The 27,450-nt window shown below is 30.9% G+C and overlaps 1 protein-coding gene across 1 annotated transcript; it reads left to right on the top strand.

The window, feature by feature from the left end:
* The first annotated feature begins 1,508 nt into the window (after positions 1-1,508).
* Positions 1,509-25,257, top strand: fj (four-jointed box kinase). The gene is made up of 2 exons (XM_088256562.1): positions 1,509-2,888; positions 17,604-25,257. The coding sequence occupies exon 2, from the start codon at positions 17,674-17,676 to the stop codon at positions 19,825-19,827; it is 2,154 nt and encodes a 717-aa protein (XP_088112688.1). The 5' UTR covers positions 1,509-2,888; positions 17,604-17,673; the 3' UTR covers positions 19,828-25,257.
* Positions 25,258-27,450: the final 2,193 nt, after the last annotated feature.

Here is a 27,450-nt window from a genome sequence, read left to right as displayed (position 1 = left end):
CAAAGTTAATGCCAAAACAATTAATTAAATAAATATTTTTTAATTATTCTCAATATTATTAATATTTATAAGCATTTACTTTGTGGTTAGTCATTTTTTCTTATTTATTTTTTAACAAAAATGTTAACAATATTGGTAGTATGTAACCACTCACCGAGATTTTTATGTCTACCGGTTTCGAGACGTATCCGTCTCTTCGTCAGGACAATCACTACCACAGCATACAAATAATACTACCCTTCACTCCCATAGCACTATTTACACACTAAAAACTACACAAAATGTTTAATACGTGCGATTTTTTGGTCGACCCGAAGACCAACATGCACTAAAGGTTTCAGCACAAGGCAGAAAGTGTTGTTTTTGTATTTTGAAGAAAAGGTATTGTTTAAATCTTTTTTAAATATACTAAATATTTTTCAAATGGAGAAAAAACAGTCAGGTTTTACCTTAAAAGATCTGTTGCACAGTAAAATGTTCAATAAGTGGCTTGATATTTATTTTTAAATAATAATAATAATAATAAAATTGGATAACTTATATAGCGCCATTTTCGTAAAAAAATACCTCACGGTGAATGAATTGGGGAAAATATTATGGTGGAAATGATTTAGAAAACAAATGTGTTTTTAGTCTTTTTCTAAAGATCATCTCACTCTCACTATTTCTAACCATTGGTGGAAGAGCATTCCACGCCGTCGGTCCTGCAACAGCAAAGGCACGCTCGCCAAATTTAGTGCGTTGCTTGCGAGCTGGTAAGATAACTTTGCCCATTGCAGATGTTGTAGCCGATCGAAGCGTGAGACGTCTATCAACCAATTCATCTGGAATACACAGCTCCTTAAGATACTCTGGAGCCATATTGTGTATTGATTTATACATGAGTAGGCAGAGTTTATACTCAACCCTTTCTGGAAAGCGTAACCAGTGGAGTTTGTGAAGTAGTGGGGTGATGTGACTGAATTTAGAAATTCCAAAAATTAGTCTCGCTGCTGCGTTTAACACTGATTGCAGTCGAGTCATTTTATTGTTTGGTAGACCCGTGTATATACCGTTACAAAACATTTTATTATATTTTTAAACTTAAAAAAACGATCTACTGAAAAATCAAGTTTTTTGATATATGACGTTGTTGAAAGGAGTGAGCGATGTGTATATAATTTTTTTTTAAATAATATAAATAAAATTAAATAAAATATATGCAGGTTAAATGGAGTAGTGATTTGATTCGAAACACCGTGTCATACATCGGTCCTTTTAGTATGATGTGATCCACATATCGTCTATCCTTCCACATTCCAAAACATCTCCTTGGATCTTACTAGCGAAAAGGAACAAACTTTCGTAAGGATAAATTTTTATTTTCATACTTATGAAAAGACCTTTTGACTTAATGATTTGCTACTATCCAGCCGTCTTGCAGCTTCCAGCCAGACTATAGTCGATACCGACCATTGTAACCAATATTGTCATTCCATAATCCTATTCCGAGGCGGACTTTCGTAGAGTGCGGACGTGTGTCGCTAGATGCGCGACTTTTTTCGCCTATCCAATATTTACAACTCGAATTTGATATTCAAATTGAAAAGTATTCAAACGATCGTTTAACCAGTGGTTATTCATGGAAAATTAATCAATTAGACACCGAGGACGTTATAAGTGCTAAATGTGGTAATTAAAAAGTGATGTTTGATGGAAATTTTGAATAAGAAATCAGTGATTGACAATTAATTTGTGTTGGTGACTTAAAAGGTGTCAAAACGATTGATTCAAGTGACAATCCCAAAGTTTTATTGATGATTATTAATTGATAAATTTTGAAAGAAATTATCAAGCGAATATTCGATTTCTTCGGATGTTTTAAAAGTATTTTTGGAGGCCTTTGATACCTATAAAAGTATCTTAGAAGATGTTGAAACGATTGATTCAAGTGACATTTTTAATGTTTTATTGATATTTTTTTGTGTTTAAATTATCAAGCAAATCTTCGATTTTTTCGGATGTTTTAAAGGTATTTTTGGAGAGCTTTGATAACTGGTTCGATCGAAGGGCTGAGTATGCAAAAAGCTCAAATAAGCGACAAGACTTTGGCAAATTTACGGGATATACCGGTTAAGCGAACAAGCCTTCGGGGGTTGGAGCATAAAACCGCCTGTACGAGGGAACATCATAGATTGCATCGCATATAGGGTGTAATGCTCGCAGAATACGGCTCCCCGGCCGATAAAACTGAAAAAAATCGCTTCTTTGATCCCTGATATCGCAAAAGCTCCACGGGCCAAGCTTTTAAGTCGAGCTATCTGCATTTCGACAGAAGATAACTGCATAAAATTACTCGCAAAACGAAAAAAAACCTCGCATCAGACTCGGTGCAATAATTCATTTTATATCCAAAAAATCAAGCTTTTGAATTTATTATGCAGTTTCAACCAAACAACGTTAAAATAATTCGACCATTTTGACACTCAGGTGCTATTCGCTATTTTCATTGAATAAAGTGTGATTTTTGACATTGAACCATATATAACCCCGTCGCTTCTGCCTTTAAAAACCAATGCAAATTAAACAAACGCCTTCAAACATTAAACATTAATACAAAACGTGAAGGCTATTACATAATTTTATCAGACGTAAATACTGAATCTGAACAGTGCTACATTTATTCTTGGTGATCCATCAAACCAATACAGCATATTGGCAGATGTCAGAAAGCGATGACGATTATTTAGTTATTCATTTATGATTTAAAAAATTATAAACTTATTAAACAATAAAAGAAGCTATTTATAAACCCAGACCCAGTGAACGGTGTTTTGTGACAAAGATAGTGTGTGTATATTATTATCATTGGATATTTCAACCAAAATCTGCCGACTGAATACGTCGAGGTATGTACACAATATTAAATTTTTATTTTATGTTATTTTATTTAACAATATTAATAAAAGTATGTTCAATAACAACAAAAAAATACTGTCATTAATATCTGGGAGCAGCGAGAAAGATTAAAAATCAACGGTTAAATTATCCATTATAACTTGAAGAAGAAAGCCTATATTCAGAAATTCTCAAATGATACTAAATAAATATTAAACTAAAATAATTTACATTTATTAAAAACCCCCTGAGAATCGAACCAGGGACCTCCAGAAATATAGTCAAATGTAGTTTAGCCACTTCACTATGCGGCAGACATAAAAATATAGCCAAATATTATTATTATTTTTATTGTTAATTCAATTAATACATAAGAAAATCAAAAAGCTGAAAATCGGGTTTCGTTTCCCCAGCGTTGAAATATTTTACACCCAGAAAATTTACAACCAAAAAAAAACTTTTATTCGCACCCATAGGAGATGGCCCAGTGTAAGATTCATTGATGAAGAAAAATATAAATGTCTGGGCGTTTACAGATCTTACGACCTGCAAAACCAATGACAGGTCTTTTACTTTAACAGTATAATAAAAAATCTTGATATAAATAAATTCGTATTCGAGCGGAATTCTGAATTTTAAAACAATAATAAGACAGGCTTAAAATATTAAAACTAACTAACGAACCATCACGCCGCTTCTCCGCAGGGGTAGGCAGAGAGAATAGAACGCTACACCACTCTGTCATTGCAAACATTCTCCGCCTCTTCCACATTCATGCATCTCCTCATACATTAAGGTCGCTTTCAAGTATTTGACATACCTGATTGTGCCAAGTTTTCCTCAGTTTTTTTTTCCAACTACATTTGCCTCATAACCGTTCTTTCCTCACTCATACGGTCCACATGTCCAAACCATCTCGACACACATTTCTCAAGACTTACTGGTCCAATGTCGAATGAGATTCGACATTGGACCAGTAATCGAATGAGAGTCGACAACAATTTTTAGCTCTTAGGTTTTCAATTTTTTTCATCATTAGTATTATTTATTTTAATTCCAAGCTTACACTTTTGTCATTAGTATCTATTACAACAGTATGTGGATTTTTTTCCAATTGGAATGTAACTGTCTACCTAGATAATTTTTTTCAATTTTCGGGGACCGGAAAGGGTTAATTTTATCAATAATGCTTACCTCAGCCTTGCATTCTTTCCTTATTTCATAATTCGATTTAAATAGTATGATTTAAAAAATTTTAAATAATTATTTAATATTAAGTATCTTATTTTTTTAAGGCTGAAAACTTTAACTAATCCCCCACTTAGCGTAGCATAAATTAGCATAAATATCCTATTTGATAAATGTCATTGCATTTGTATTCTGAAGGCTTCATGTTGATATCTTAATTTTTTTCTTTGAATTTTTCGGAGGTATTCGTCGTTGTGGAATTTATTTTGCATATTACGAAGATAAGGTTGTACCATCAGACGGAAACCAAGCACATGGCATAACGGCCGAGAAATAACAACATACATTCCTTGTGTCATTTCAAACAACTAGTATTTTTTCATGAATTGATTCTGCATATTATTTTTTGATATCTCATCAAAGATGAAGAAGAATATGAGAGTCTGGGCGTTTACGGGGCTGACCGTCATAGACTGGTTTAAGTGATCGCGTGTAACATTCACCAATTCTAACCATTATTGACAACCACACTAGTCAAATTCTTGAAAGTTCTATATATATGATCCATTTTCGAAACATTGCTAGAATTTTAGCTAGAGACATCTATTGCTGAGATGAAAGAAGCTTTTTCATTAAATAATATGAAAATGCCAGGACCATATTATTTTCATCTTTGATGAGATGTCAAAAAAGAATGTAAAAATAACTCCTATAATTGGAGACAATCCAGGTTTGTGAACAAGTACTTGGACACACTTAAAATGTTGTCCTTGGGACGATATTATATAAACATTTATTTCATAAACATACGTACATATCTCTTTTTTTAAAAGAGAATTTGTGTTTTTATTATTTAAAAAAATATATCTATTTCATACTATTTCTGTGAGCCTAAGCGGCTCATTGTAAGAAATAGGTATCAAATTGTGGCAGAGTGGGTTCGAACCGAGAAACTCTGACTCAAGAGTCAGCGACACTAACCACGGGACAAACCGACACAATTTGAAATACTAAAATTACTATAAATCGTATAGCGACCATAAAATGATTCTTCACAACCATTTGAATTGTCCATATTATTTTTATCGTTATTAGTTATTATAATAATTATTATTATTATTATTATTATGAGTATTTTTTATCAACATTAATTAATTTACCAATATTTATTTATAATAATTGGTATACATATTTATTTTAATCATATTTTTAAACCTATTTATATAAATATATTTTGCAGAGATCCACCAAGCCAATTTGTGTGTCTTGTTGGTGGAATTCTTTTTGAAAACATTTTATATTGTTTTTAACCTAATACACCCACAAAAAAGAGAGAAAATTTTAGAATATTTACATTATACAATTTTCATAAAATTAACTTTTGATCATTTACCTAATCCTTTATTTTGCCTTTGTTCCATATTTATTACTATTATTTTATTATTATTACTATTATTAGTTTTATTACTAATTTAATTATAAATTTTGGCGAGGGTGAAGCTTTGTAGAAACAGCTTTTAACCAATCAAAAATAGACTTTAATTTTTGGTCAATATTTGTACCAGTTTATCATCCATCCTAATCTACAATTACTAATTCCATGTCAACGAATTTCATCGTGAAATTACTATCGTGAAATTCAAAAAGCTCATTAGTTAGGAATTTCTAGGTTAATGGTTCTATTCATCGCTAACATTACTTAAAATATCTGAGCATATGGACGTGTGTATATTCTAATAATATTTAAATAATAAAGAAATAATCATATTTTTCATGAATCTATATCGCTCACTCCTTTCAACAACATCATATATCAAAAATCGTCAATTCTCAGTTGTGCATGTTGTAAGAATGCACAGAAAATGTACTATATCCCAGCGAAAGCGGCGTATTTTAAACGTAATATTTACCCGCTATATGGCAGAAATTGTTGTTTATTTATATCAATGAAAATGTATTATTTAATTATTTTTATTAAATATCCTATGTATTTTTAAAATGGAGAAAAAACATTCAGGTTTTACCTAAAAAGATATGTTGTACAGTAAAAAGTTCAATAAACGGCTTGATATTTATTTTTAATACATTTTATTATATGTTTAAACTTTAAAAACGATCTCCTGAAAACTCAAGTTTTTTGATATATGACGTTGATGAAAGAAGTGAGCGATATTTTGTAAAACTTTTCATAGCTCCAAAACTGTTGAATTCATTCCACAAAGACTATATGTTAGACATTAATTATAAGTTTTTTTCGATTTTAAATTAAGCTGAAATTATTTATTAATAAAACACATTCTTCTTCTTTTAAGTCATAAAGTACACATTTGCTAACTTTTTTCATTTTACTTGTATTTTTTATTCGCACTTTTAACCTATTTTTATTTCTGACAATATCTATTGTATTATTGCCAGCGCCCTTAACTATAACCTAAAATATAATGTTAACCCACACATGATGCCTTTGTGGGATCTTTTTTTTGTATAAATATTTTATATTTTTTTGTACTTGTAATTTTAATGTATTGTGAAATGCCAAATAACTTAAAAAATAAAGGCTCGGCTTTTAAATTCATTTCTTGAATTTTCTTATTTTTTTCTTGCGGTGGCTTTAAAGGCACACGACTTATCGTGGCTGTTCTGGTCGAATGTCATAACAGAATAATAATCGATTTTTAAGGATAGTTTTTTTTTGTAATTCGCGTCACAGTACTACGACCGGTCATCACGACTTGCGGCTCACGATTTCCGATGTCGACCAGACCGGAAGTGTGCGACATAGCTGTTATTCGGGCATTTGATTTGATACTTTTGTTTTATTTGGAATATTTTTTTTGTACCGCCCGATGAAACATTGACATAAAATATCGCACTTTTATATATAAAGGGTGTCCCATAATCCTACGGATTCCTTTTAAAGGGTTTTGGGCCAGCTTATGACTCACCAAAAAATTAAAATATGACCTCAGTAAAAGTGCCTTAGTCTTTCAGATATTTCCACTTCTATGAATTTCTCAAACATCTACGCCTTAGATCAGTTTTTTGAGTGAAACTTTTCGAATTTTTCTTATTTGAGTTTTCTAATTTTTGTTTCACAATACTGAATATGTTTCTATTGATCACAGTACAAAATATTACCAATACTGGCTTGCTTTGGCGGAAATAAATAAATTAATACCCGGTGAGTGATTTAAAAATAAATCTTTAGGTGACTTTGACTCTTCACCATGAAAAAAATATATATATCACGCTAACCTGGCAAGTTATTTTTAAAATGACAATTTATGTCATTTTAAAAACAGAATAACATATTTTACTTTAGAAAAAAAAATATCATAAATAATAATAAAACCCTTATCCGCACCCCAATGGTGCATAGGGCACTGCTTCATATAAACGTAGTGTTATCTTGATCGTTTACACATGAAGGAAAGGTGATCAGCCCTCCTCTTCAGGTACCAGTCCAGAGTAATATTGAATAAATATGACAGTGAAAAAATTTTACCCCCCTTGGGAATCGAACCCGGGACCTCCAGAACGGTAGTCGAGCGTGCTGACCAATATTTTTAAATAAGACACCACTTAATCTGATAAACCTTTATGTTGTTTAGTAAGATTATTTCATTTAACATCAAAACATATTTTGTAATTTTTTTTTAATAATTTTTTGACTAAATTTATCACTGGCGCTAAACTATAGATGTGACTTCATGAGGGCCCTGTATCCAATATTGTAACAGGTTTTCATATCTCTTTCCTTTCTCTATACATACTTAAACCTCAATTCACTATCACAATCAAAGCTTCGTGTGTTTAAAATTGTATTTCATGAATGGGATTTTCAGATAGCATTGTTTAATAAAAACATTTGTACATTTGTGTGTGTTTAAAAGGGTGGTTTAAATTGATTTAAAGATACGAAGACAGTAATTATTACTGTACACTTAATGGAGTTGTCGTGGGATACCTCTGAACCTTTTCGTGATAGTTGAATCCGTCTTAGTTTCCTTATCTCTGTGAAGTACTTAACTCCAGGCACGTTTAAATGAATGAAAGGTTTTTTGTCCAAAACTCCATAAAGATTTATCCACTTTTATCACATTTTAACCGTGTCATTCATTCAAAAAGACACGACTTTAAATAAATTATATATTTACTACATTTTTGGTGTGTCCAAATTGTCGTCACAAATCTGAGTTCCATCCTAGGAGTTTCAGTATCGAACACATTAATTGAAACAAAACTTTTTGTTGTATTTTCGTAAAAAGTTTTGTAAAATCTTTTGTTTATTAGTTGTTTCACAAATTAATATTTAATATGATCCCATTTGGGTTCTATCAAAGATTTTACTTTTCTTGGCATCTATTATATAAGGTTTTGGCACGTGGATGCTACTTTTTCGTCCCAAAACCATACCTGATTTATGGACAAAATGAGCTTTTCCACCGTAGTGCAATCAAATTTGGAAAGCCGATTCTTACGAATTGCCGATAGATTTTCAGTAAGGTTTATGTCTGGCGAAATTCTGTACCAGTCAAACACTGTTCATAGTTTATGTGTGAATAATTTCATTTTTTTTTGGATTTGTGGCAGAGGGTTAAATTCTGCTGAAATATTACATTACAATTTGACTATCGTGTTTTTATCTCTGGTAGTATCTTCCACAGTAGAATTGGGTGATACTTCTCGCTATTCATCATCTCAGACACTGAAATCAGCAACTCTGGTCCATAATACGAGGAACACCCCCTAACTAATAAACAAAAGATTTTACAAAACTTTTTACGAATAAACAACAAAAAAATACTGTATATATATATATTTATATATATATATATATATATATATATATATATATATATATATATATATATATATATATATATATATATATATATATATATATATATATATATATATATATATATATATATATATATATATATATATATATATGTATATGTATATATATATATATATATATATATATATATATATATATATATATATATATAATATAAATATAAATATATATATTTATATATATATGTCCGCCTCCGTAGTGTAATGGTCAGCATGCTCGCCTACCGTTCTGGAGGTCCCGGGTTCGATTCCCAGGGTTTAATAAATAAGTGATTTTTTCACTCTAATATTTATTCAATATTACACTGGACTGGTACCTGAAGTGGAGGGCTGATCACCTTTCCTTCATGTGTAATCGATCGAGATAACACTGCGTTTATATAATGCAGTGCCCTATGCACCATTGGGGTGCGGTAAGGGTTTTATTATATATATATATATATATATATATATATATATATATATATATATATATATATATATATATATATATATATATATATATATATATATATATATATATATATATATATATATATATATATATATATATATATATATATATATATATATATATATATATATATATATATATATATATATATATATATATATATATATATATATATATATATATATATATATATATATATATATATATATATATATATATATATATATATATATATATATATATATATATATATATATATATATATATATATATATATATATATATATATTGATTTCATCGATATTCCTTGCAATTTTAAAGATAAAAAAGATCAAATTCGCCTTCATTCGTAGCCTGGGACCTACAGACCGTCCGAGGATGTTTCCTTCAAAATAAATTAATTTCGTTAGGCCGCATACACATTACTTCCCGCGGGCGATCACGACCACTTTCGCCCCGTGCGATGCACATCGGACGCGTTTAACCTCTCTGCCTACCCCGGAGGCGACCCGGCTCCTAATCACCAGGGGTCACGTCAAATGCGGCGTTCTGGAACTAACCTCTAGAGCGAATAAATTGCGTCAAGCGGAATGAGACGATAGGAAAATAAAAACTAATTTATTGTAACTGCAGACAGTTGGTAGAATTGCGTATTAAATTGTTGGGTAATATATCCAAAATAAAACACGGTTTTATGGATTTAATTCTACATTTATGTATGTATATGTTAATACGTATTAACATATACATAAATAAATGTAAAATTCTATCCAACAAACCTTGTTTATTTTGGATTTATTACCCAACACTTGAATATACCACTTTAATGGGTTTTATTTATATAATTTTTTGACATCTCATCAAAGATGAAGGAGAATATGGAAGTCTGGACATTTACGGGGCTGACGTACCACACTACTCAAATTCTTGGAAGCTCTGTTGTAAATAATGGGTAGAATTTGTGAATGTTACACGTGTGTAAAGTGATCACTTCAACCAGCCTATGACGGTCGTCAGCCCCGTAAATGCCCAGACTTCCATATTCATCTTCATCTTTGATGAGATGAATATGGAAGTCTAAAAATAACATGAAAATGACTCCTGTAATTGGAGATAATCCAAATCAAAATGTTGAGTTTTATTTACATATATATAAATATATATATATATATATATATATATATATATATATATATATATATATATATATATATATATATATATATATATATATATATATATATATATATATATATATATATATATATATACATAAGTAAAACTAGTTTCGAAAACGACAGATGTTTTCATCTTCTGGTACAAATTAAAACTAACGAACAAAAAATATTTATTTAGGTGTATATGTAGGTTAATAAATATAGGGAAGGGGCGGGGGTTAAGGAACAAGATTTTTTTTAAAGAAAAAAATATATAATAATGGTGACGTATTTTGAAACAGTATATTATTAATTAACGTTTTATCTGAATTAAAATGTTAATGTATTTATAAAATTTTCTTAATTATTTAAGACTTGACCTTTATTTGTAACAGAGTGTAAAATTTAATTGTATGAGAGTCAAATGAGTGGTTAGTTTTCAAATCCTTGTTCAGAATCCTGAGTTTGTCCAGTTAGGAGTTATATGTCGCTTCATGTGCGAATTTGTACCTGTATCTATGGTGTGTAAGCTTTATTATGCAGACTAAAGAGTCTTATATGTTTTTTAAAATTTAGTTTTAAAGGTTCGATAATTTTTTATAGATTTTTAGTTTTCTGGAAGTTTATTAAAGTTTTTTTTACCCACGTATGTATAATGATTTAACGCTGCTGTTGTTTTACATCTGATATTTTACTATGTATTGTATACATTTAAAAGTAAATATATACAACACATAGTAAAATATCAGATGTAAAACAACAGCAGCGTTGAATCATTATACATACGTTGGTAAAAAAACTTTAATAAACTTCCAGAAAACTAAAAATCAATAAAAAAATCAAACTTTTAAAATTGAATTTAAAAAAGATATAAGACTTACCCCAACCTAGACTCCATACCAAGGAGTATTTTTTTATTTACTTTGTTTCAATTTACTTTGTTTCCAAAAAATAATAATTGTAAAACGAACTCCCTCTCTAAACACAAGTATCTACTTTATAAGAGAGGTAGAAACGTTATATTTTCAATATTTTGTATATTTAAATATGTATTTTGTAAAAAAAAATCAATTAAAAAAATCGATAGTAAGCATTAAGAATCCAGAAGTGATCATGTCTTTAAGAACAGCGTCCGTAGATGGTTGCTTCTCGTTGGAAGGGACAAGGTAGAGAGTGAGTTAATTAAAGTCCAGGTGTTATTATTTAATTGTAAAACCTTTATACTGTTAATTGTTATTGTATCTTTTGTATGTAATGTATAAAATCTAGTTACTAAAATACCACACTATTCAAATTCTTGGATGTTATATATTTAAACCAATTTTGAAACATAGTTCTTGAATCACTAGAACTTCACTTGAGACATCTATTGGTGAGATGAAAAGAAGCTTTTTATTGAGCAGAAACTCTTTTATTAGTGTGTGAGGTTTGAATCCTGGATCAAATTAATTAAAAAATACTCTAATATAATTTTATATTATATAATAAACATTTAATGAAAATGGCAGAATATAAAACAGCTAAATATAATTATTATAGGATACTACTTCTCATATCAAGTACTTATAAACTTATTTATTGTAATCACAGAGTGTTGAATTCCACATCGAATTGTTACATATTTGATAATGTCTTAAGAAGACGAAACGCGTCATATATCATATATGCAAATAAAGTAGAATTCAATCCATTAACTGTGTTTAATTTTGGATATATTACCCAACTACCGAAAAACTATCCGCTATCGGGTTTGGTTAGATTAAGTATGGGTAGACAAGGCTAAATTCTCTCTCTCTCTCGTTGTCCTTATTTTCATGTTTTTAGGCGTCTCCCAGTATGCAAAAGTGATTCAGGGATCATACATTGGATTGCAAACATTTAAAATAATATTTACGGATACCCATAAGAAATAAAGGGAAAATGATCAAAAAATTAAATTACTTACAATATTAACAACATTTTGAGTGTGTCCAAATACTTGTTTACAAGTCTGGATTAACTCTAATTATAGGATTTATTTATCATACTATTTTTTGACATCTCATCAAAGAATTTGAGTAGTGTGGGCTCAATAATGGGTAGAATTGATCAATTAAACCAGCCTATGATGGTCAGCCCTGTAAATGCCCAGATTTCCATATTCTTCTTCATCTTTGAGATGTCAAAAAATTATATACTCATATTTATAAATATAAAAGGTCACATAAAAAGTCCGTACGGTTTTTTGCCACTAGATGACACTCACCCGATTGTTTTAAATGAACATGTGCTTGTAGTCTACATTTTGGAAAAAGAATATTTCATACCTTTTGTAAAAAGTTATATTGATATGAAAATGAATGAAATATCTGAAGAAATATTATTTTTTTGACATCTCATCAAAGATGAAGAAGAATATGGAAGTCTGGACATTTACGGGGCTGACGACCGTCATAGGCTGGTTTAAGTGATCACTTTACACATGTCGCTCATTCCTTTCAAGACTGTCATAAATTAAAATACTTGATTTTTCAGGAGAACGTTTTTAAAGTTAAAAAATATAATACAATGTATTAAAAATAAATATCAAGCCATTACTGAACTTTTTACTGTTCAACAGAACTTTTTAGGTAAAACATGAAGGTTTTTTCTCGAATTGAAAAATATTTAGTATATTTAAAAAAATTACTATACAATACCTTTTCTTCAAAATGCAAAAACAAAACTTTATGCCCTGTAGCGGGTAAATATTAAATTAAAAATATGCCGCTTTTGCTGGGATATAGTACATTTCCTGGGCATTCCGAAAACATGCACAACTGAAAATTGACGATTTTTTATTTATGACGTTCTTGAAATGAGTTAGCGATGTGTAACATTCTCCTATTCTACCCATTATTGACAACCACACTACTCAAATTCTAAGTTATTTATATATATATATGTATATATATATATATATATATATATATATATATATATATATATATATATATATATATATATATATATATATATATATATATATATATATATATATATATATATATATATATATATATATATATATATATATATATATATATATATATATATATATATATATATATATATATATATATATATATATATATATATATATATATATATATATATATATATATATATATATATATATATATATATATATATATATATATATATATATATATATATATATATGAACCAATTTAAAAACATTGTTCTTGAATCACTAGAACTTCACTAGAGACATATATTGGTGAGATGAAGAAATACGCGTATGTGTCGGTTTTTTTACATTAAAAAAGGGTAAAAACGTTGCAGTTCAAGGATGTACCAAAAAACCGCGCAGACTTTTAATATGACACAATATTATAAAAAAAATGACACATTTTTATTGATATAAGGGTCATCGGAGTATCACAGCATCAATTTGGAAACAATTACTTCTAATAACAGAGACTTTATCTAATAGACACTTGCGTTTTCAAATAACCTCAATCACCAAATTAGATGATCAGATTAACCGATAACCGAGTACACAACCGTACAATTTAGGAGGCGTCAACCTCTGATTAAAGTGAATCCAACGCCGAAAGGTTGAATCGAGTTTATAGCCTGTTCACAGCAGTCGTTTAAATAATAATATTAAAATAATTTTTATTTTGTATTGTTTTTCATATTAATGCAATTTTTATGCGTTGTGAAAAAGTGATTTTAAACCAACATTCGGATTGTATTTTATTTATTTTTAATTTGTTTTTAATTGTAAAAATATTAAATAAAAGAACATATTAAATATAATAACTAAAGAATAGTATTATATTTTTTGTACTTTATATTAATTTTTGAACTTATATATTCTTTTTGTCCGCCTCTGTAGTGTAATGGTCAGCACCCTCGGCTACCGTTCTGGAGGTCCCGGGTTCGATTCCCAGGGGGGGGTCAAATAAATATAAGAGATTTTTTCACTGTAATATTTATTCAATATTACCCTGGACTGGTACCTGAAGCGGAGGGCTGATCACCTTTCCTTCATGTGTAAACGATCAAGATAATACTGTGTTTATATGAAGCAGTGCCCTATGCACCACTGGGGTGCGGATAAGGGTTTTTAAAAAAATATAAATTTTTAAATCAAACACAGATTTTTTGAGTCTACTAAGTTGAATTTTTTTAAACAAAAACATATAAAAAATTAATATTGTGACAATTCGGCTGTCCGGCTTTAGTTGGTATATAGATAAAAATGCAAATGCTCGTTTGTTCAAAATCTTAATCTCCTAAAGATCTCACGTCGGCTCACCCTATAATTTGTATATTTTTAAATATATTTTTTTTTAAATAAAATAATGGGCAAATTTGTATTTGTGATTTATTTCTTAAAATCATTTAACAAGTCTCCAAAAGAACCTCATGATAATTTCTTTATTTTTTTTCTTTATAAATTTTAAGCCAATATTAGATGTTAATATTTTGATCAATTTGACTACTCGGCTGTCCAAATTTAAAACACAGTAAGGGACATTTTTTTTGTAGTACGTTTTTTTGCATTTATGGACTAAGTAGACTCTTCTTAGTCCAAAAATGCAAAAAAACGTACTACAAAAAAATGTCCCTTACTGTGTTTTAAATTTGGACAGCCGAATTGTTTCGCCTAGTTTGAATTTTTGAAAATTAAGACATTCGTCTGAAAATGCCTCTGATTTTATAACGAATGTCTGATTTTATCTGATTATTGAAAGTCATTTAATTATTCTCATTACTTTAAGGCAACAGAAAAATAAGTTTATACTTTGCTTTTTTTAAAACCCTTATCCGCACCCTGGTGGTGCATAGGGTACTGCATCATATAAACGCAATGTTATCTTGATCGTTAACCCATGAAAGATAGGTGATCAGCCCTCCGCTTCAGGTACCAGTCGAGGGTAATATTTAATAAATATTACAGTGAAAAAATCACTTTTATTTATTTGCTCTCCCTCCCAGGGAATCAACCCGGCTTCAGAACGGTAGCCGAGCCTTCTGACCATTACACAACGGAGTCGGGCATCATTGTCATCATCATCTTTGTTAATATGTCAAAATAATAACAAAAATAACTTCTGAATTGAGAAAACCCTGATTTTATCTGATCATAGAAAATCATTTAATTATTTTTATTTCTTGAAGAGAACTGTAAAATACGTATAAATGTACATCGCATTTGCACTAACTATGAATTATTTTTCCAACCGCAAAGGAATGAACGGAAGTATTTTATAATTTCGCCTTATTAATTAAATTGGGCAAACCGGTGGGAACGCACTACACCCCTACGCGGCTGGGAGGAGTGTACAGGAGGCGGAGCCTACGTTCATTATACAAACTGCTCCTCGTACAGTGGGTGATCCTCTGTGATGTCATTAGTTTGTTAGCAATGTTATTAGCGACAGGGGTGTAGGTGGGGAGACGTCTAAATTCGAAAAAAACAATTGTGTCGTCTACTTTCAAAATCCGCCAGATGCAATTTTATAAGATTTAAAATAAATACTCTATCGGAATGCCAATTGTGAGTTTTATTGTTTAAAATATTTATATACTTGAAAACCCTGCCAAGAATAATTTAAAACAGCGTTGTATTTCAAATTCCGCTATATTCATGAAACTTGCCTTCTGACCCATATCGGCCACCACAGAGCGGGGATAGGTCAAAAATTAAGATGACGTCATTATCGGCTTGAGTCTCGTGTTTTGTTTTTTAAATACTGAAAAAAAATGGGAAAATTCTCTTTTTTATAATATTTTATCTAATGATCGACAAATCTTTGTAAAATAGACTAAAATGGATCTGGCGGATTTTAAAAGTAGGCGATACAAGAATACTATTCTGAAGATATTATTGATATTTAAAGGATTTACTAGGTGGTTACTCATTTTCATTTTATATTTTTTACAAAAAATTTAGTAATATTAGTATATAACCACTTACCGATTTTTTTTATGTCTACTGGTTTCGAGGCATACCCGTCTCTTCGTCAGGACAATCACTACATCAGCATGCAAACAATACTACCATAGCACTATTCACCCACTTTAAACTACACAAGTATGTAAGAAACGGTGCAAATAAAAATTATGCGGAATGCATCGAAACACGAGTCACGATAGATTTAAAAATATATATCCATATATTTAATATATTTATTAAAATAAAAATAAAAAAATCAACCCTTACCGCACCCCAATGGTGCATAGGGCACTGCATCATATAAACGCAGTGTTATCTTGATCATTAACACATGAAGGAAAGGTGATCAGCCCTCCGCTTCAGGTACCAGTCCAGGGTAATATTGAATAAATATAACAGTGAAAAAATCACTTATTCGACCCTCCCTGGGAATCGAACCCGGGACCTCCAGTACGGTAGCCGAGCGTGCTGACCATTACACTACGGAGGCGGACATTAGTAATATTAGTATATAATTACTATCCGAAATTTGTATGACTACCGGTTTCGAGGCGTACCCGTCTCTTCTTTAGGACAATCACTACCACAGCATGCAAACAATACTACCCTTCACTACCATAGCACTATTCACACTTTAAACTACACAAGTGTGTAAGAAACAGTGCAAATGATAATTATGCGGAATGCATCGAAACACGTGTCACAATAGATTTTAAGAAAAAGTGGTTTTTACAAAAACTTTAAGTAAAACTTAAATTATAAACACATTCTTCTCAGTATTCTTAAGATTTATTGACATTTTTTTCATTAATCTTAACTGTATTATAAAATAGTGCTAATATTACTATTTATTTAAACTTATAAAACCTCTTTTAGTTGACTTTATGGATGTTTAATACAAACCCTCGGTGTTGTGTTTGTAATATCAGCTCTGATGGAGTTCAGAATATTAATTAACAAAATAATTCACTCCAGTTATAAGTGACAAGAAAGTGTTTTTAAATACACACTAGCAATAATACAAATAAATATTTTTATAAGTAAAGGTAATTCCCACACTTATATTTTGAGAAAATTTGGTTACATTTTACTAATTTTACTTTTTCTCTTTCAGATTCAGTGAACCCCTGAGAGGATCAACCAAAAGACTAAGAGCTTCTCGTTGAAGTTATGCATACTTAACCATGGATAAAAACGCCATGGATTACCCCGCATATGACAGCAAAAACCACCACGCGTCTCTAACAATGACCATAGATGAAGAGAAAATATCCAAGATGCTCGGCTTTGAAGACAACCTACAACTCTTTTCAACAAGTGATTATAAGAACCACAATACCAGCAGACGAACGTCACAACTTTACAGTAATCTAGACGAGCCTTCATATAATACAGAATCTTTTAATGATTTCTACTCATCGAGATGCTGTGATGAAGAGTCGAGGATAGAAGATAGTCAATATAGCCAAAGGAATTTAGAAAAAAGTCGCTCGATCAGCGAATCTTGCCAAAATATCTGCCAAAAATCTGATAGCAAAATATCCCAAATGTCTTCTGGGTTTAAAAGATCTCATTCAACTTATAGGCACTGGTGTTTGTTGAGTGTGTCGTTAGCTTTTGGACTGGGTCTCATATTAGGTGTTATAATCCCTCTAGCATATTTAACTAAAACTGCAATCGCGCAAGATAAAAGCTTTTACAAAGATCTCACTAACAAAAGTGCAGAAAATGTTGAATATTTGACAGGGTTCACCATCGACGATGTCAAAGATAAAGTGGATAAAAGGAATCAAGGGTCTGAGCGGGTTTTTCTTCCCTCGGTAAAACCCGGCTACGCGAGAAACAAGATTCACTTCCCGACTATTCACGATTTACCTAAAAGCAAAAACGCACTGCAAAAAGCTAAACATTCGCCTGTTAAGCTAAGCAAACCAAAGATATTCTCGAGTGTTTCGTTCGTAGACGAAATCATCGATAAATATTCAGAGCCAGAGTTTGAAAGCAGCGGAGACATTGACACTAAGAACACTTTGCTCAAATATTTAGACATGAAAACAACTAATGAGACTGGCAACTTCTTCGTCGAGTTCGGCAAGAAGATACTTGAAAGTAATTTGGATTCAAACATCAAAAACCCTAAGGCGAGCATTAAAACTGACAATGAAAACACTCTTCTTCACGATAACATATACTGGGGAGCCAAAGTGGAAAAGTCTTTGCCGCTAGGATATGGACCAAGCAGTAACGAAAACTGGGCTAATTATATCAAAACGACATCCGCAATCAAAATGGAAACCGGATGTGGAAGGATGCAAAATAGGCTAGTCACCTTCGAAGACGGTCGACAAGCTTGCGTAAGGTACAGGCAGAATACTGATCAGATTCAAGGAGAATTGTTCAGTTTCTATCTAGCCCAAATTTTGAGATTGCCAAATCTAGCCCCATCGCTTGTGAGCATTGTAAATCTCACAGACCCTCTATGGAAGAACATCGCGAGTGACATCGGGTCTGCCCAGTGGAACACGAATCGTCCAGTTGTAATGACTAAATACATCTCTAACCTCGAATCAGCGCACATACCCTCAGTTTTTAAACCAACTGAAAGGCATTTAAATAAATTCGATGTTTTGAACATCGTGAAGAAAGGAACTGACCAAAATGGTTTATCCAGAAAGAAAAACGGTGATATTCTACTCAAGAAACTAACAGAACGCTTCTTTGTCGATGATAGATTGAAAGAAGATTTAAATGGCAATAACGTCGACGAAGCTAAAGAATTATTGGATATTATCGTCGACGAACTGCCAGAGAAGCAGCAAAATGCTGTCATCGAACAAGTCAACGCCAAAATTGGTGATGATCTGTTGAATACTTTTGTAGAACTTGCGCAATGGTCTGACTTGATCATCTTCGACTATCTTACAGCAAATTTGGATAGAATCGTGAACAATCTATACAATTTCCAATGGAACGTGAACATCATGGATGCACCAGCTCACAACTTGGCCAGGAAAGTTGATTCCAATCTTCTTCTCTTCCTCGACAATGAGTCAGGGCTTCTTCACGGATACAGGCTGCTCAGCAAATACGAGGTCTACCACACACTTCTCCTTGACAATCTTTGCGTGTTTAGGAAGTCGACAGCTGACACCATCGAGAGACTACACAAATCCGGCCAAGCCGGTAAAATTTTGAACACCATGTTTAAAGACAATAACAATTCTGGAGTGCTTGAAGTTCTTCCCCCCCTTCCTGAAAAAAGTGTAAAAATCCTCAACGAAAGAATCGCTAGGGTTGCCTCTCAAATCAGAAAATGCGAAGAACAGTTTGGACGATAGCTATTTTTGTTTTTAAACAGGCGATTTAATTTATTGCAAAAATTAGTTCTTAAAAGTTTGTTGGTCTTTTGTACTATTTTAAATGCTATGCCATGCATTCTTGCCAAAGTATGAGTGTAAATATTAAGTGATAATTATATTTAAACTGTGTTTTCGAAAATTTTAAGTATTATATATTTTTTACGATGCTAATTTTAAACATTGTAAATACAATAGATTAAATGGCACCCAGATATCAATTGTAGCAAACAAAAGCCTAAGAGCAGAAACTAAACTAGTAGTTTACAAAAAAGTACTGGTACCAATCAAATTGTATATACGTGAAGAATAGATGAATGAAGATTATATATATGCAGTCAAAATGCGATCTCTCCGAAGAATGTGTGACACAACTATGTATGATAGATGTTTCAATGGTTTACCATTAGGAAATAATGCAAGGCTGAGATAAGCTTTATCGACCTTATAATGAATGGTGTGTAGGGATGGTTTAGACATATGATATCATATATCAAATATCAGATATTTCAAATACTTGGGCATTGGCAGATCAGGAGATGGAACAATCGGCGAGTATGCATGAGGAGACGCATGAATGTGGAAGAGTCGAAGAACGTTCGCAAAGACAGAGTGGTATAGCGATCTATGCTCTCTGCCTACCCCTGCGGGGAAGCAGCGTGATGGTGAGTTATAATTTTTAAGACATACCTGTCAATTTTAGTACAATGATCTTTTTCCAAACTTTAAGAGTTTGCCATTTAAGTTTGAAAATTTTCTGTGATTTAAAAAAAAATTCAAATATTTAACAATACTTTGATCAAACAAATCAGAAGTATATCATACTTTTTGGTAATATCAATCGAATTATTATTCAAATTTTAATTGAATGTTAATACAACTATTCCTTAAAATCAATTATGACTAGTGTTTCGATGCATTCAGCATCATTATCAAACGCTGATAACTTTAAAAATGATATTGAATGGATCGAAACACGTGTCACAAAGATTTTAAGAAGTAGTGGAAAATAATAAGAAAACTGCATTGAATTATAAGATTTTTTATATTATACCTCTTGAGAATGACTAAAATCGAGAAAAGTATATTCATGTGAGAATTTAACCGTTGTAAAAAAGATATGAATAATACTCATTTATATAAATGTTTTAATCTTTTGTGTTAACAAAAAAGTATGACATATGGCTCACTCCTTTCAAGAACGTCATAAATCAATAAACTCGATTTTTCAGGAGAACGTTTTTAAAGTTTAAAAATATAATACAATGTATTAAAAATAAATATCAAGCCACTTACTGAACCTTTTACTGTGCAACAGATCTTTTTAGGTAAAGTCTGGAGGTTTTTTCTCCATTTGAAAAATATTTAGCATAGTAAAAAAAATAATTAAACAATACGTTTCCTTCAAATTGCGAAAACAATATTTTTAACTCAAATATTGAGTTAAAAATATGCCTCTTTTGCTGGGATAAAGTACATTTTCTGGGCATTCCGAAAACATGCACGACTGAAAATTTACGATTTTTGATTTATGGCATTCTTGAAAGGACTGAGCGATATGAGATATGAGTAGATCTTTTTTATATTTTTTAATATAAACAGTATTGTTTCTTTTTTATCCAATGTTTTTCTTCCTTAAATAATATTATGCATTGTGTAATACGAGTAAGAAGAAATTGATAACTTACATAAAACAACTTTTTTTGTGATGCACGTGTTGGTTTTACAATCGAATGTAGTTTTTTTTTAAATATCTTCAAAGCTTAAAAGCTCACGTTGTATTTACGAAATCAAACACATTACTAGCTTTCAAAGGTCGAGCACCTTTTATCAAGAAAAACTATGTACAGTAAAACCTTGATACAACGGCCTAATTTGGAGGAGGAGGAGGTCTTTGTTAAAACCAAAAGTCCATTATATAAAAATTGGTATAAAATAAATTTAAAAAAACTATTTTGAAAATATATAATGCATATCACTCACTCCTTTCAAGAACGTCATAAATCAAAATACTTATTAAAGGTGAAATAATTAAGTAGCACAACTGCCAGCTAAATGCCATAATATAAATATCTCGCTCACTCCTTTCAACAACGTCATATATAATAAAAAAACTTGATTTTTCAGGAGATCGTTTTTAAAGTTGAAAAATATAATAAAATCTATAAAAAATAAATATCAAGCCACTTATTGAACTTTTTACTATGCAACAGATCTTTTTAGGTAAAACTTGAAGGTTTTTTCTCCATTTCAAAAATATTTAGTATTTTTTTTAAAAAATTAACAATACCTTTTCTTCAAAATGCAAAAACAACACTTTCTGCCCTGTAGCGGGTAAATATTATGTTAAAAATATGCCGCTTTTGCTGGGATATAGTACATTTTCTGGGCATTCCGAAAACATGCACAACTGAAAATTGACGATTTTTGATTTATGATGTTCTTGAAAGGAGTGAGCGATATGTTACTTCCATTCACAAACTTATAACTACAAAAAAAAATGGCAAGGGATCTTGCATTCCTTATTTCATTGCGACTATATAAGGTCTATTGTGATATCTTTCTAACAGGATATTTTTAATTTTTAAGCATTTGACTGTATTTTTGTTCAATATATCCGAGGATCATTAAATAGAGGTCCTTTATATGGGGTTTTATTGTACATGGTTTTTATTGATAGCAGAGCTTTAAATAATAAGAACTTTAGATTAAACATTCTTTTTAGAGGGATATGGAAGTTTACAAATTACTGATACGCTTTGTAAAAATTAATTTTCCTTTTTTCTATGTAGGAAGTTTTGTGTTTATGAAAAATATTCAGCTTAAATCTCCTAACAAACTTATTACGTGTTGATGAAAACTCGAAGGTAACATGGGACTTAGTTCCTTTTTTTATAACGTCATTCTTACGAACTGTTATATTTGGACTTTGCTTGTTTTTTACTATCCAATTCACATTTTTTGATAGCACTTTTTCTCTAAGCAGCGGTAAATTTCTACATCAGTTTTTTCTTCACACACATCTGCATAATACTTTGGTATCCGAGTGTTATCTCCATGGAGTACTAGTTAGAGCGTTTGTCTATCAAGCCTGATGTTTCGAGACTGAGATTCGATAAATATTTTCTAACCCTTATCTGCACCCAATGGTGCATAGGGTACTGCATCGTATTGACGCACTAAACGCACTAAATTTGGCGAGCGTGCCTTTGCTGTTGCAGGACTGACGGCGTGGAATGCTCTTCCACCAATGGTTAGAAATAGTGAGAGTGAGATGATCTTTAGAAAAAGACTAAAAACACATTTGTTTGCTAAATCATTTCCACCATAATATTTTCCCCAATTCATTCACCGTGAAGCGCCCTTGAGGTATTTTTTTACGAAAATGGCGCTATATAAGTTATCCAATTTTATTATTATTATTATTGACGCAGTGTTATTTTGATCGTTAACAGATGAAGGCAAGTTGATCACTCATACACTCCAGGGATCAGTCCAGGGTAATATTAAATAAATATTAGAGTGTAAATTCTAAACTAACTAATTAACTAACCATCTCGCCGCTTCCCCGCAGGGGTAGGCAGAGAGAATAGAGCGCCACACCACTCTGTCCTTGTAAACATTCTTCGCCTCTTCCACGTTCGTGCATCTCCTCATATATACCCGCCGATTGTTACAATTGTAAATTCTCTTATACTTAATTTCGCCCCATCTGGGAATCGAGCCCGGTACCTCCCGCACTGTAGCTAAAGAAGCTAAACATTACACCACGGAGGCGGACAAATAAAATATACACGGAATAAACCATAACGTCGTTATTTTATTATATTACGCATATCACTAATTAAAGTGGTATTTTCGCTACTAGATATATTGAATTATCGAATAAATAAGTCAACATTTCGACAGGTCTTTAAAATATAATTCATTGAGGCGTGCAAATGTTTATTTGCAGCGTCATAAGGCCGTGTTTCCTCGGATCAAATCGCCTTTTTTTAATATAAAACGACCAAAAAATATGGCAGGTGTATGCACAGTCATAAAATATATAAAATTTGCATAATATTCCAGTAAAATTGTGACGGTATGTTCCTCGCCGCGGGTGTCTGCGATGGCCAGACTGCAGACCATAGGTACCTTAAATCACTAGGTAAAAATCTTGCGAAATTTTCTCGGATCACACCAATATCGCTTTTTATTGCCAGCGAAATTATATGCCTCTTCGTTCGGATATTAGAGGAAGAATGACAGTTTAAACACGCTCTTGGTAATTTCTCACACCCTGGTACTAAAGGGTGGTGAATTCTTGAAAAGGCCTGGTCCAACTCTAGCCAAAAGGTACTTTAAATTACTAGGTATATACAACATTTTAAGTGTGTCCAAATACTTGTGTAAACAAATTAAGGAAAATTAACTACAACCTAACTATGAGTTTTTCAATGTTCCATAATTAGTACATAAACCCTGATGATAATAATAAATAATAATAATAATAAATTTGGATAACTTATATAGCGATATTTTCGTAAAAAAAAATACCTCAAGGGCGCTTCACTGTGAATGAATTGAGGAAAATATTATGGTGGAAATGATTTAGCAAACAAATGTGTTTTCGTCTATTTCTAAAGATCATCTCACTCTCACTATTTCTAACCATTGGTGGAAGCATTCCACGCCGTCGGTCCTGCAACAGCAAAGGCACGCTCTCCAAATTTAGTGCGTCGGTTGCGAGCTGGTAAGATCACTTTACCCATTGCAGATGTTGTAGCCGATCGAAGCGTGAGACGTCTATCAACCAATTCATCTGGAATACACAGCTCCTTAAGATACTCTGGAGCCATATTGTGTATTGATTTATACATGAGTAGGCAGAGTTTATACTCAACCCTTTCGGAAAAGCGTAACCAGTGGAGTTTGTGAAGTAGTGGGGTGATGTGACTGAATTTAGAAATTCCAAAAATTATTCTCGCTGCTGCGTTTAACACTGATTGCAGTCGAGTCATTTTATTGTATTATATATAACAAGGTTCTTGTCGAAACCGGTTGCAAAAAGTGTACCAATAAAAAGTGGTTAAAACAAAGTTGTTTTATTTTATAAATCCTGTGGTTTTTATAAATATTTTTTTTGAATTGTAAATAAAACTGATTTTTGTAATTTATATGTACGTTTGTAAATACGTTTTTAATTTTTGTAATGTATTTTTTCTTAGAATATGCACAAATCATGTACCTATGTATGTATAAAAAGGTAGAGTTAATTTTGTACCATGGAAATGCTGTAATAAATAGATTAATATTTTCATACGATTATTAAAAATAAAATGTGTAAAATACTGTATTTTTTGTTAAATATTTAAGTGGTTAAGTTGATTTTTGTAAATAATACGTACGAAATTTAACATGCTATTTTAATAAATCAAATAAATTTAAATTTAATGTTTTTATTTTCAACCTGAATTTCTTACTTTCTTCTCCTTCTTATGTATAACACCTACTCTAGGCAACTAGAAACTGCTAAAACGTGAATGCTTAGGTGGTCAGCTGGAGTGTCTCTTGGAGACATGATAAAGAGTTCACGCATTCGCGGAAACCTGGCTGTAACAGGCATCAATAGTAAGGTAGAGGAAAGGCAATTGTCATGGTATGGACATATAGGATGCAGAGAACCTGAGCATATTGTAAACCAGGCTATCGCCATGGATCTTCCTCGAAAGACATCTAGAGGAAAACCAAAGAAGGCATGGCCTAGGTGACGTTGTCCATGAAAGAAGGACCTACAACCTGAGGACGAGGAGAGATGACCCCAATAGTATACAAAGGCGATAAGTTAGGATGGAGCCAGGAAAAAGATTATATATATATATATATATATATATATATATATATATATATATATATATATATATATATATATATATATATATATATATATATATATATATATATATATATATATATAAATATATAAATATATATATATATATATATATATATATATATATATATATATATATATATATATATATATATATATATATATATATATATATATATATATATATATATATATATATATATATATATATATATATATATATATATATATATATATATATATATATATAAATAAATATATAAATATATATAAATATATATATATATATATATATATATATATATATATATATATATATATATATATATATATATATATATATATATATATATATATATATATATATATATATATATATATATATATATATATATTTATATATATATATATATTTATATTCAATATTATCGAATTTAATTTAAGTGACTTTTTTTAATCTTCAAGCACTCATATTAGAGGTGTGACTAATACTCGTAGATACATAACCGAAACTTATTCATTTACCAGATTAGTATTCTCTACTTTTTTCTCGGCTTACATTTTTTCAGCTTAAGTTTTCAATCGATATTTATTTTTAAAAGTCATAACTTTATTTTGTCGTCTTGTCGGGGCATTATTAAATCAGTTATTTTGTTTTATACAGATAAACTAAGTGGCAAAGCTTATTGGTTTTGATGTCAAATTGTCAATTGTATACGGAGCTAGAAATAATCAGTACATACATACATGTCTTATCACATAAAATACATGTCAATCCCCGAACATGTCAAGGTTCTTGTCGAAACCGGTTGGAGAAAAGTACCAAAAATAAAAATGATTAAAAAGTTTTTGTTTTATTCTATAAACAACATTTTGAGTGTGTCCAAATACTTGTTCACAAATATAGATTATCTCCAATTATAGGAGTATTTTTCGTGTTATTTTTTGACATCTCATCAAAGATGAAGAAGAATATGGAAATCTGGGCATTTACGGGGCCGACGATCGTCATAGGCTGGTTTAAGTCATCACTTTACACACGTGTAACATTCACCAATTCTACCCATTGTTGACAACCACACTACTCAAAAACCTGGTGAATGTTACACATGTTTAAAGTGATTATTTAAACCAGCCTATGACGGTCGTCAGACCGGTATATGCCCAAACTTCCATATTCTACTTTATCTTTGATGAGATGTTAAAAAACAATATGAAAATAACTCCTGTAATTGGAGATAATCCAGAATTTGTGAAGTATTTGGACACTTTCAAAATGTTTTTATTCTATAATGTTTTATTAAGTGTGCCACAAAGCAAAAAAGATTCAGGAAAAATATTTAAAATTAATCCGTTATTTTTTAATTCGGTTTTTGGACTTCGGTTTCCCATCTCTAACTAAGATACATCACATGACAAGCAAATGCATAGATGATCATAGGTGATTGAATTCTGTTGAATGGAAATTTTTTACACAAGCCCATCACAAGTGTAAATATAGATATTCCAAGTGGAGGTGTCGAGTATCAAAACAATTATGATATCATACTGTTTGTATAAGCCATAAGCCATATGCTCTTAATATTCCAATGAATTGAAGAGCTTTCAAGTCTGTCCCCTTGGAGCAGTGACCAACCACTTTAAGATGCCATGCGTACAGCGTACGAATACCCGGTTCGTTTCCCGACCTATGAACACAATAACTAACTAATTAACTGGCCATCACATTG

Source organism: Brachycentrus maculatus, unplaced genomic scaffold (genome assembly GCF_059751285.1).
Source record: "Brachycentrus maculatus isolate JH-2025_06_01 unplaced genomic scaffold, ASM5975128v1 h1tg000063l, whole genome shotgun sequence".
Classification (NCBI taxonomy): domain Eukaryota; kingdom Metazoa; phylum Arthropoda; class Insecta; order Trichoptera; family Brachycentridae; genus Brachycentrus; species Brachycentrus maculatus.
The sequence above is the reverse complement of the archived record's forward strand: the minus strand, read 5'-3'. Positions and strand labels throughout refer to the sequence as shown.

Bases quoted from the DNA above. Each gene is read 5' to 3' on its own strand.
- fj (XM_088256562.1), top strand. From the start codon at position 17,674: ATGGATAAAAACGCCATGGATTACCCCGCATATGACAGCAAAAACCAC.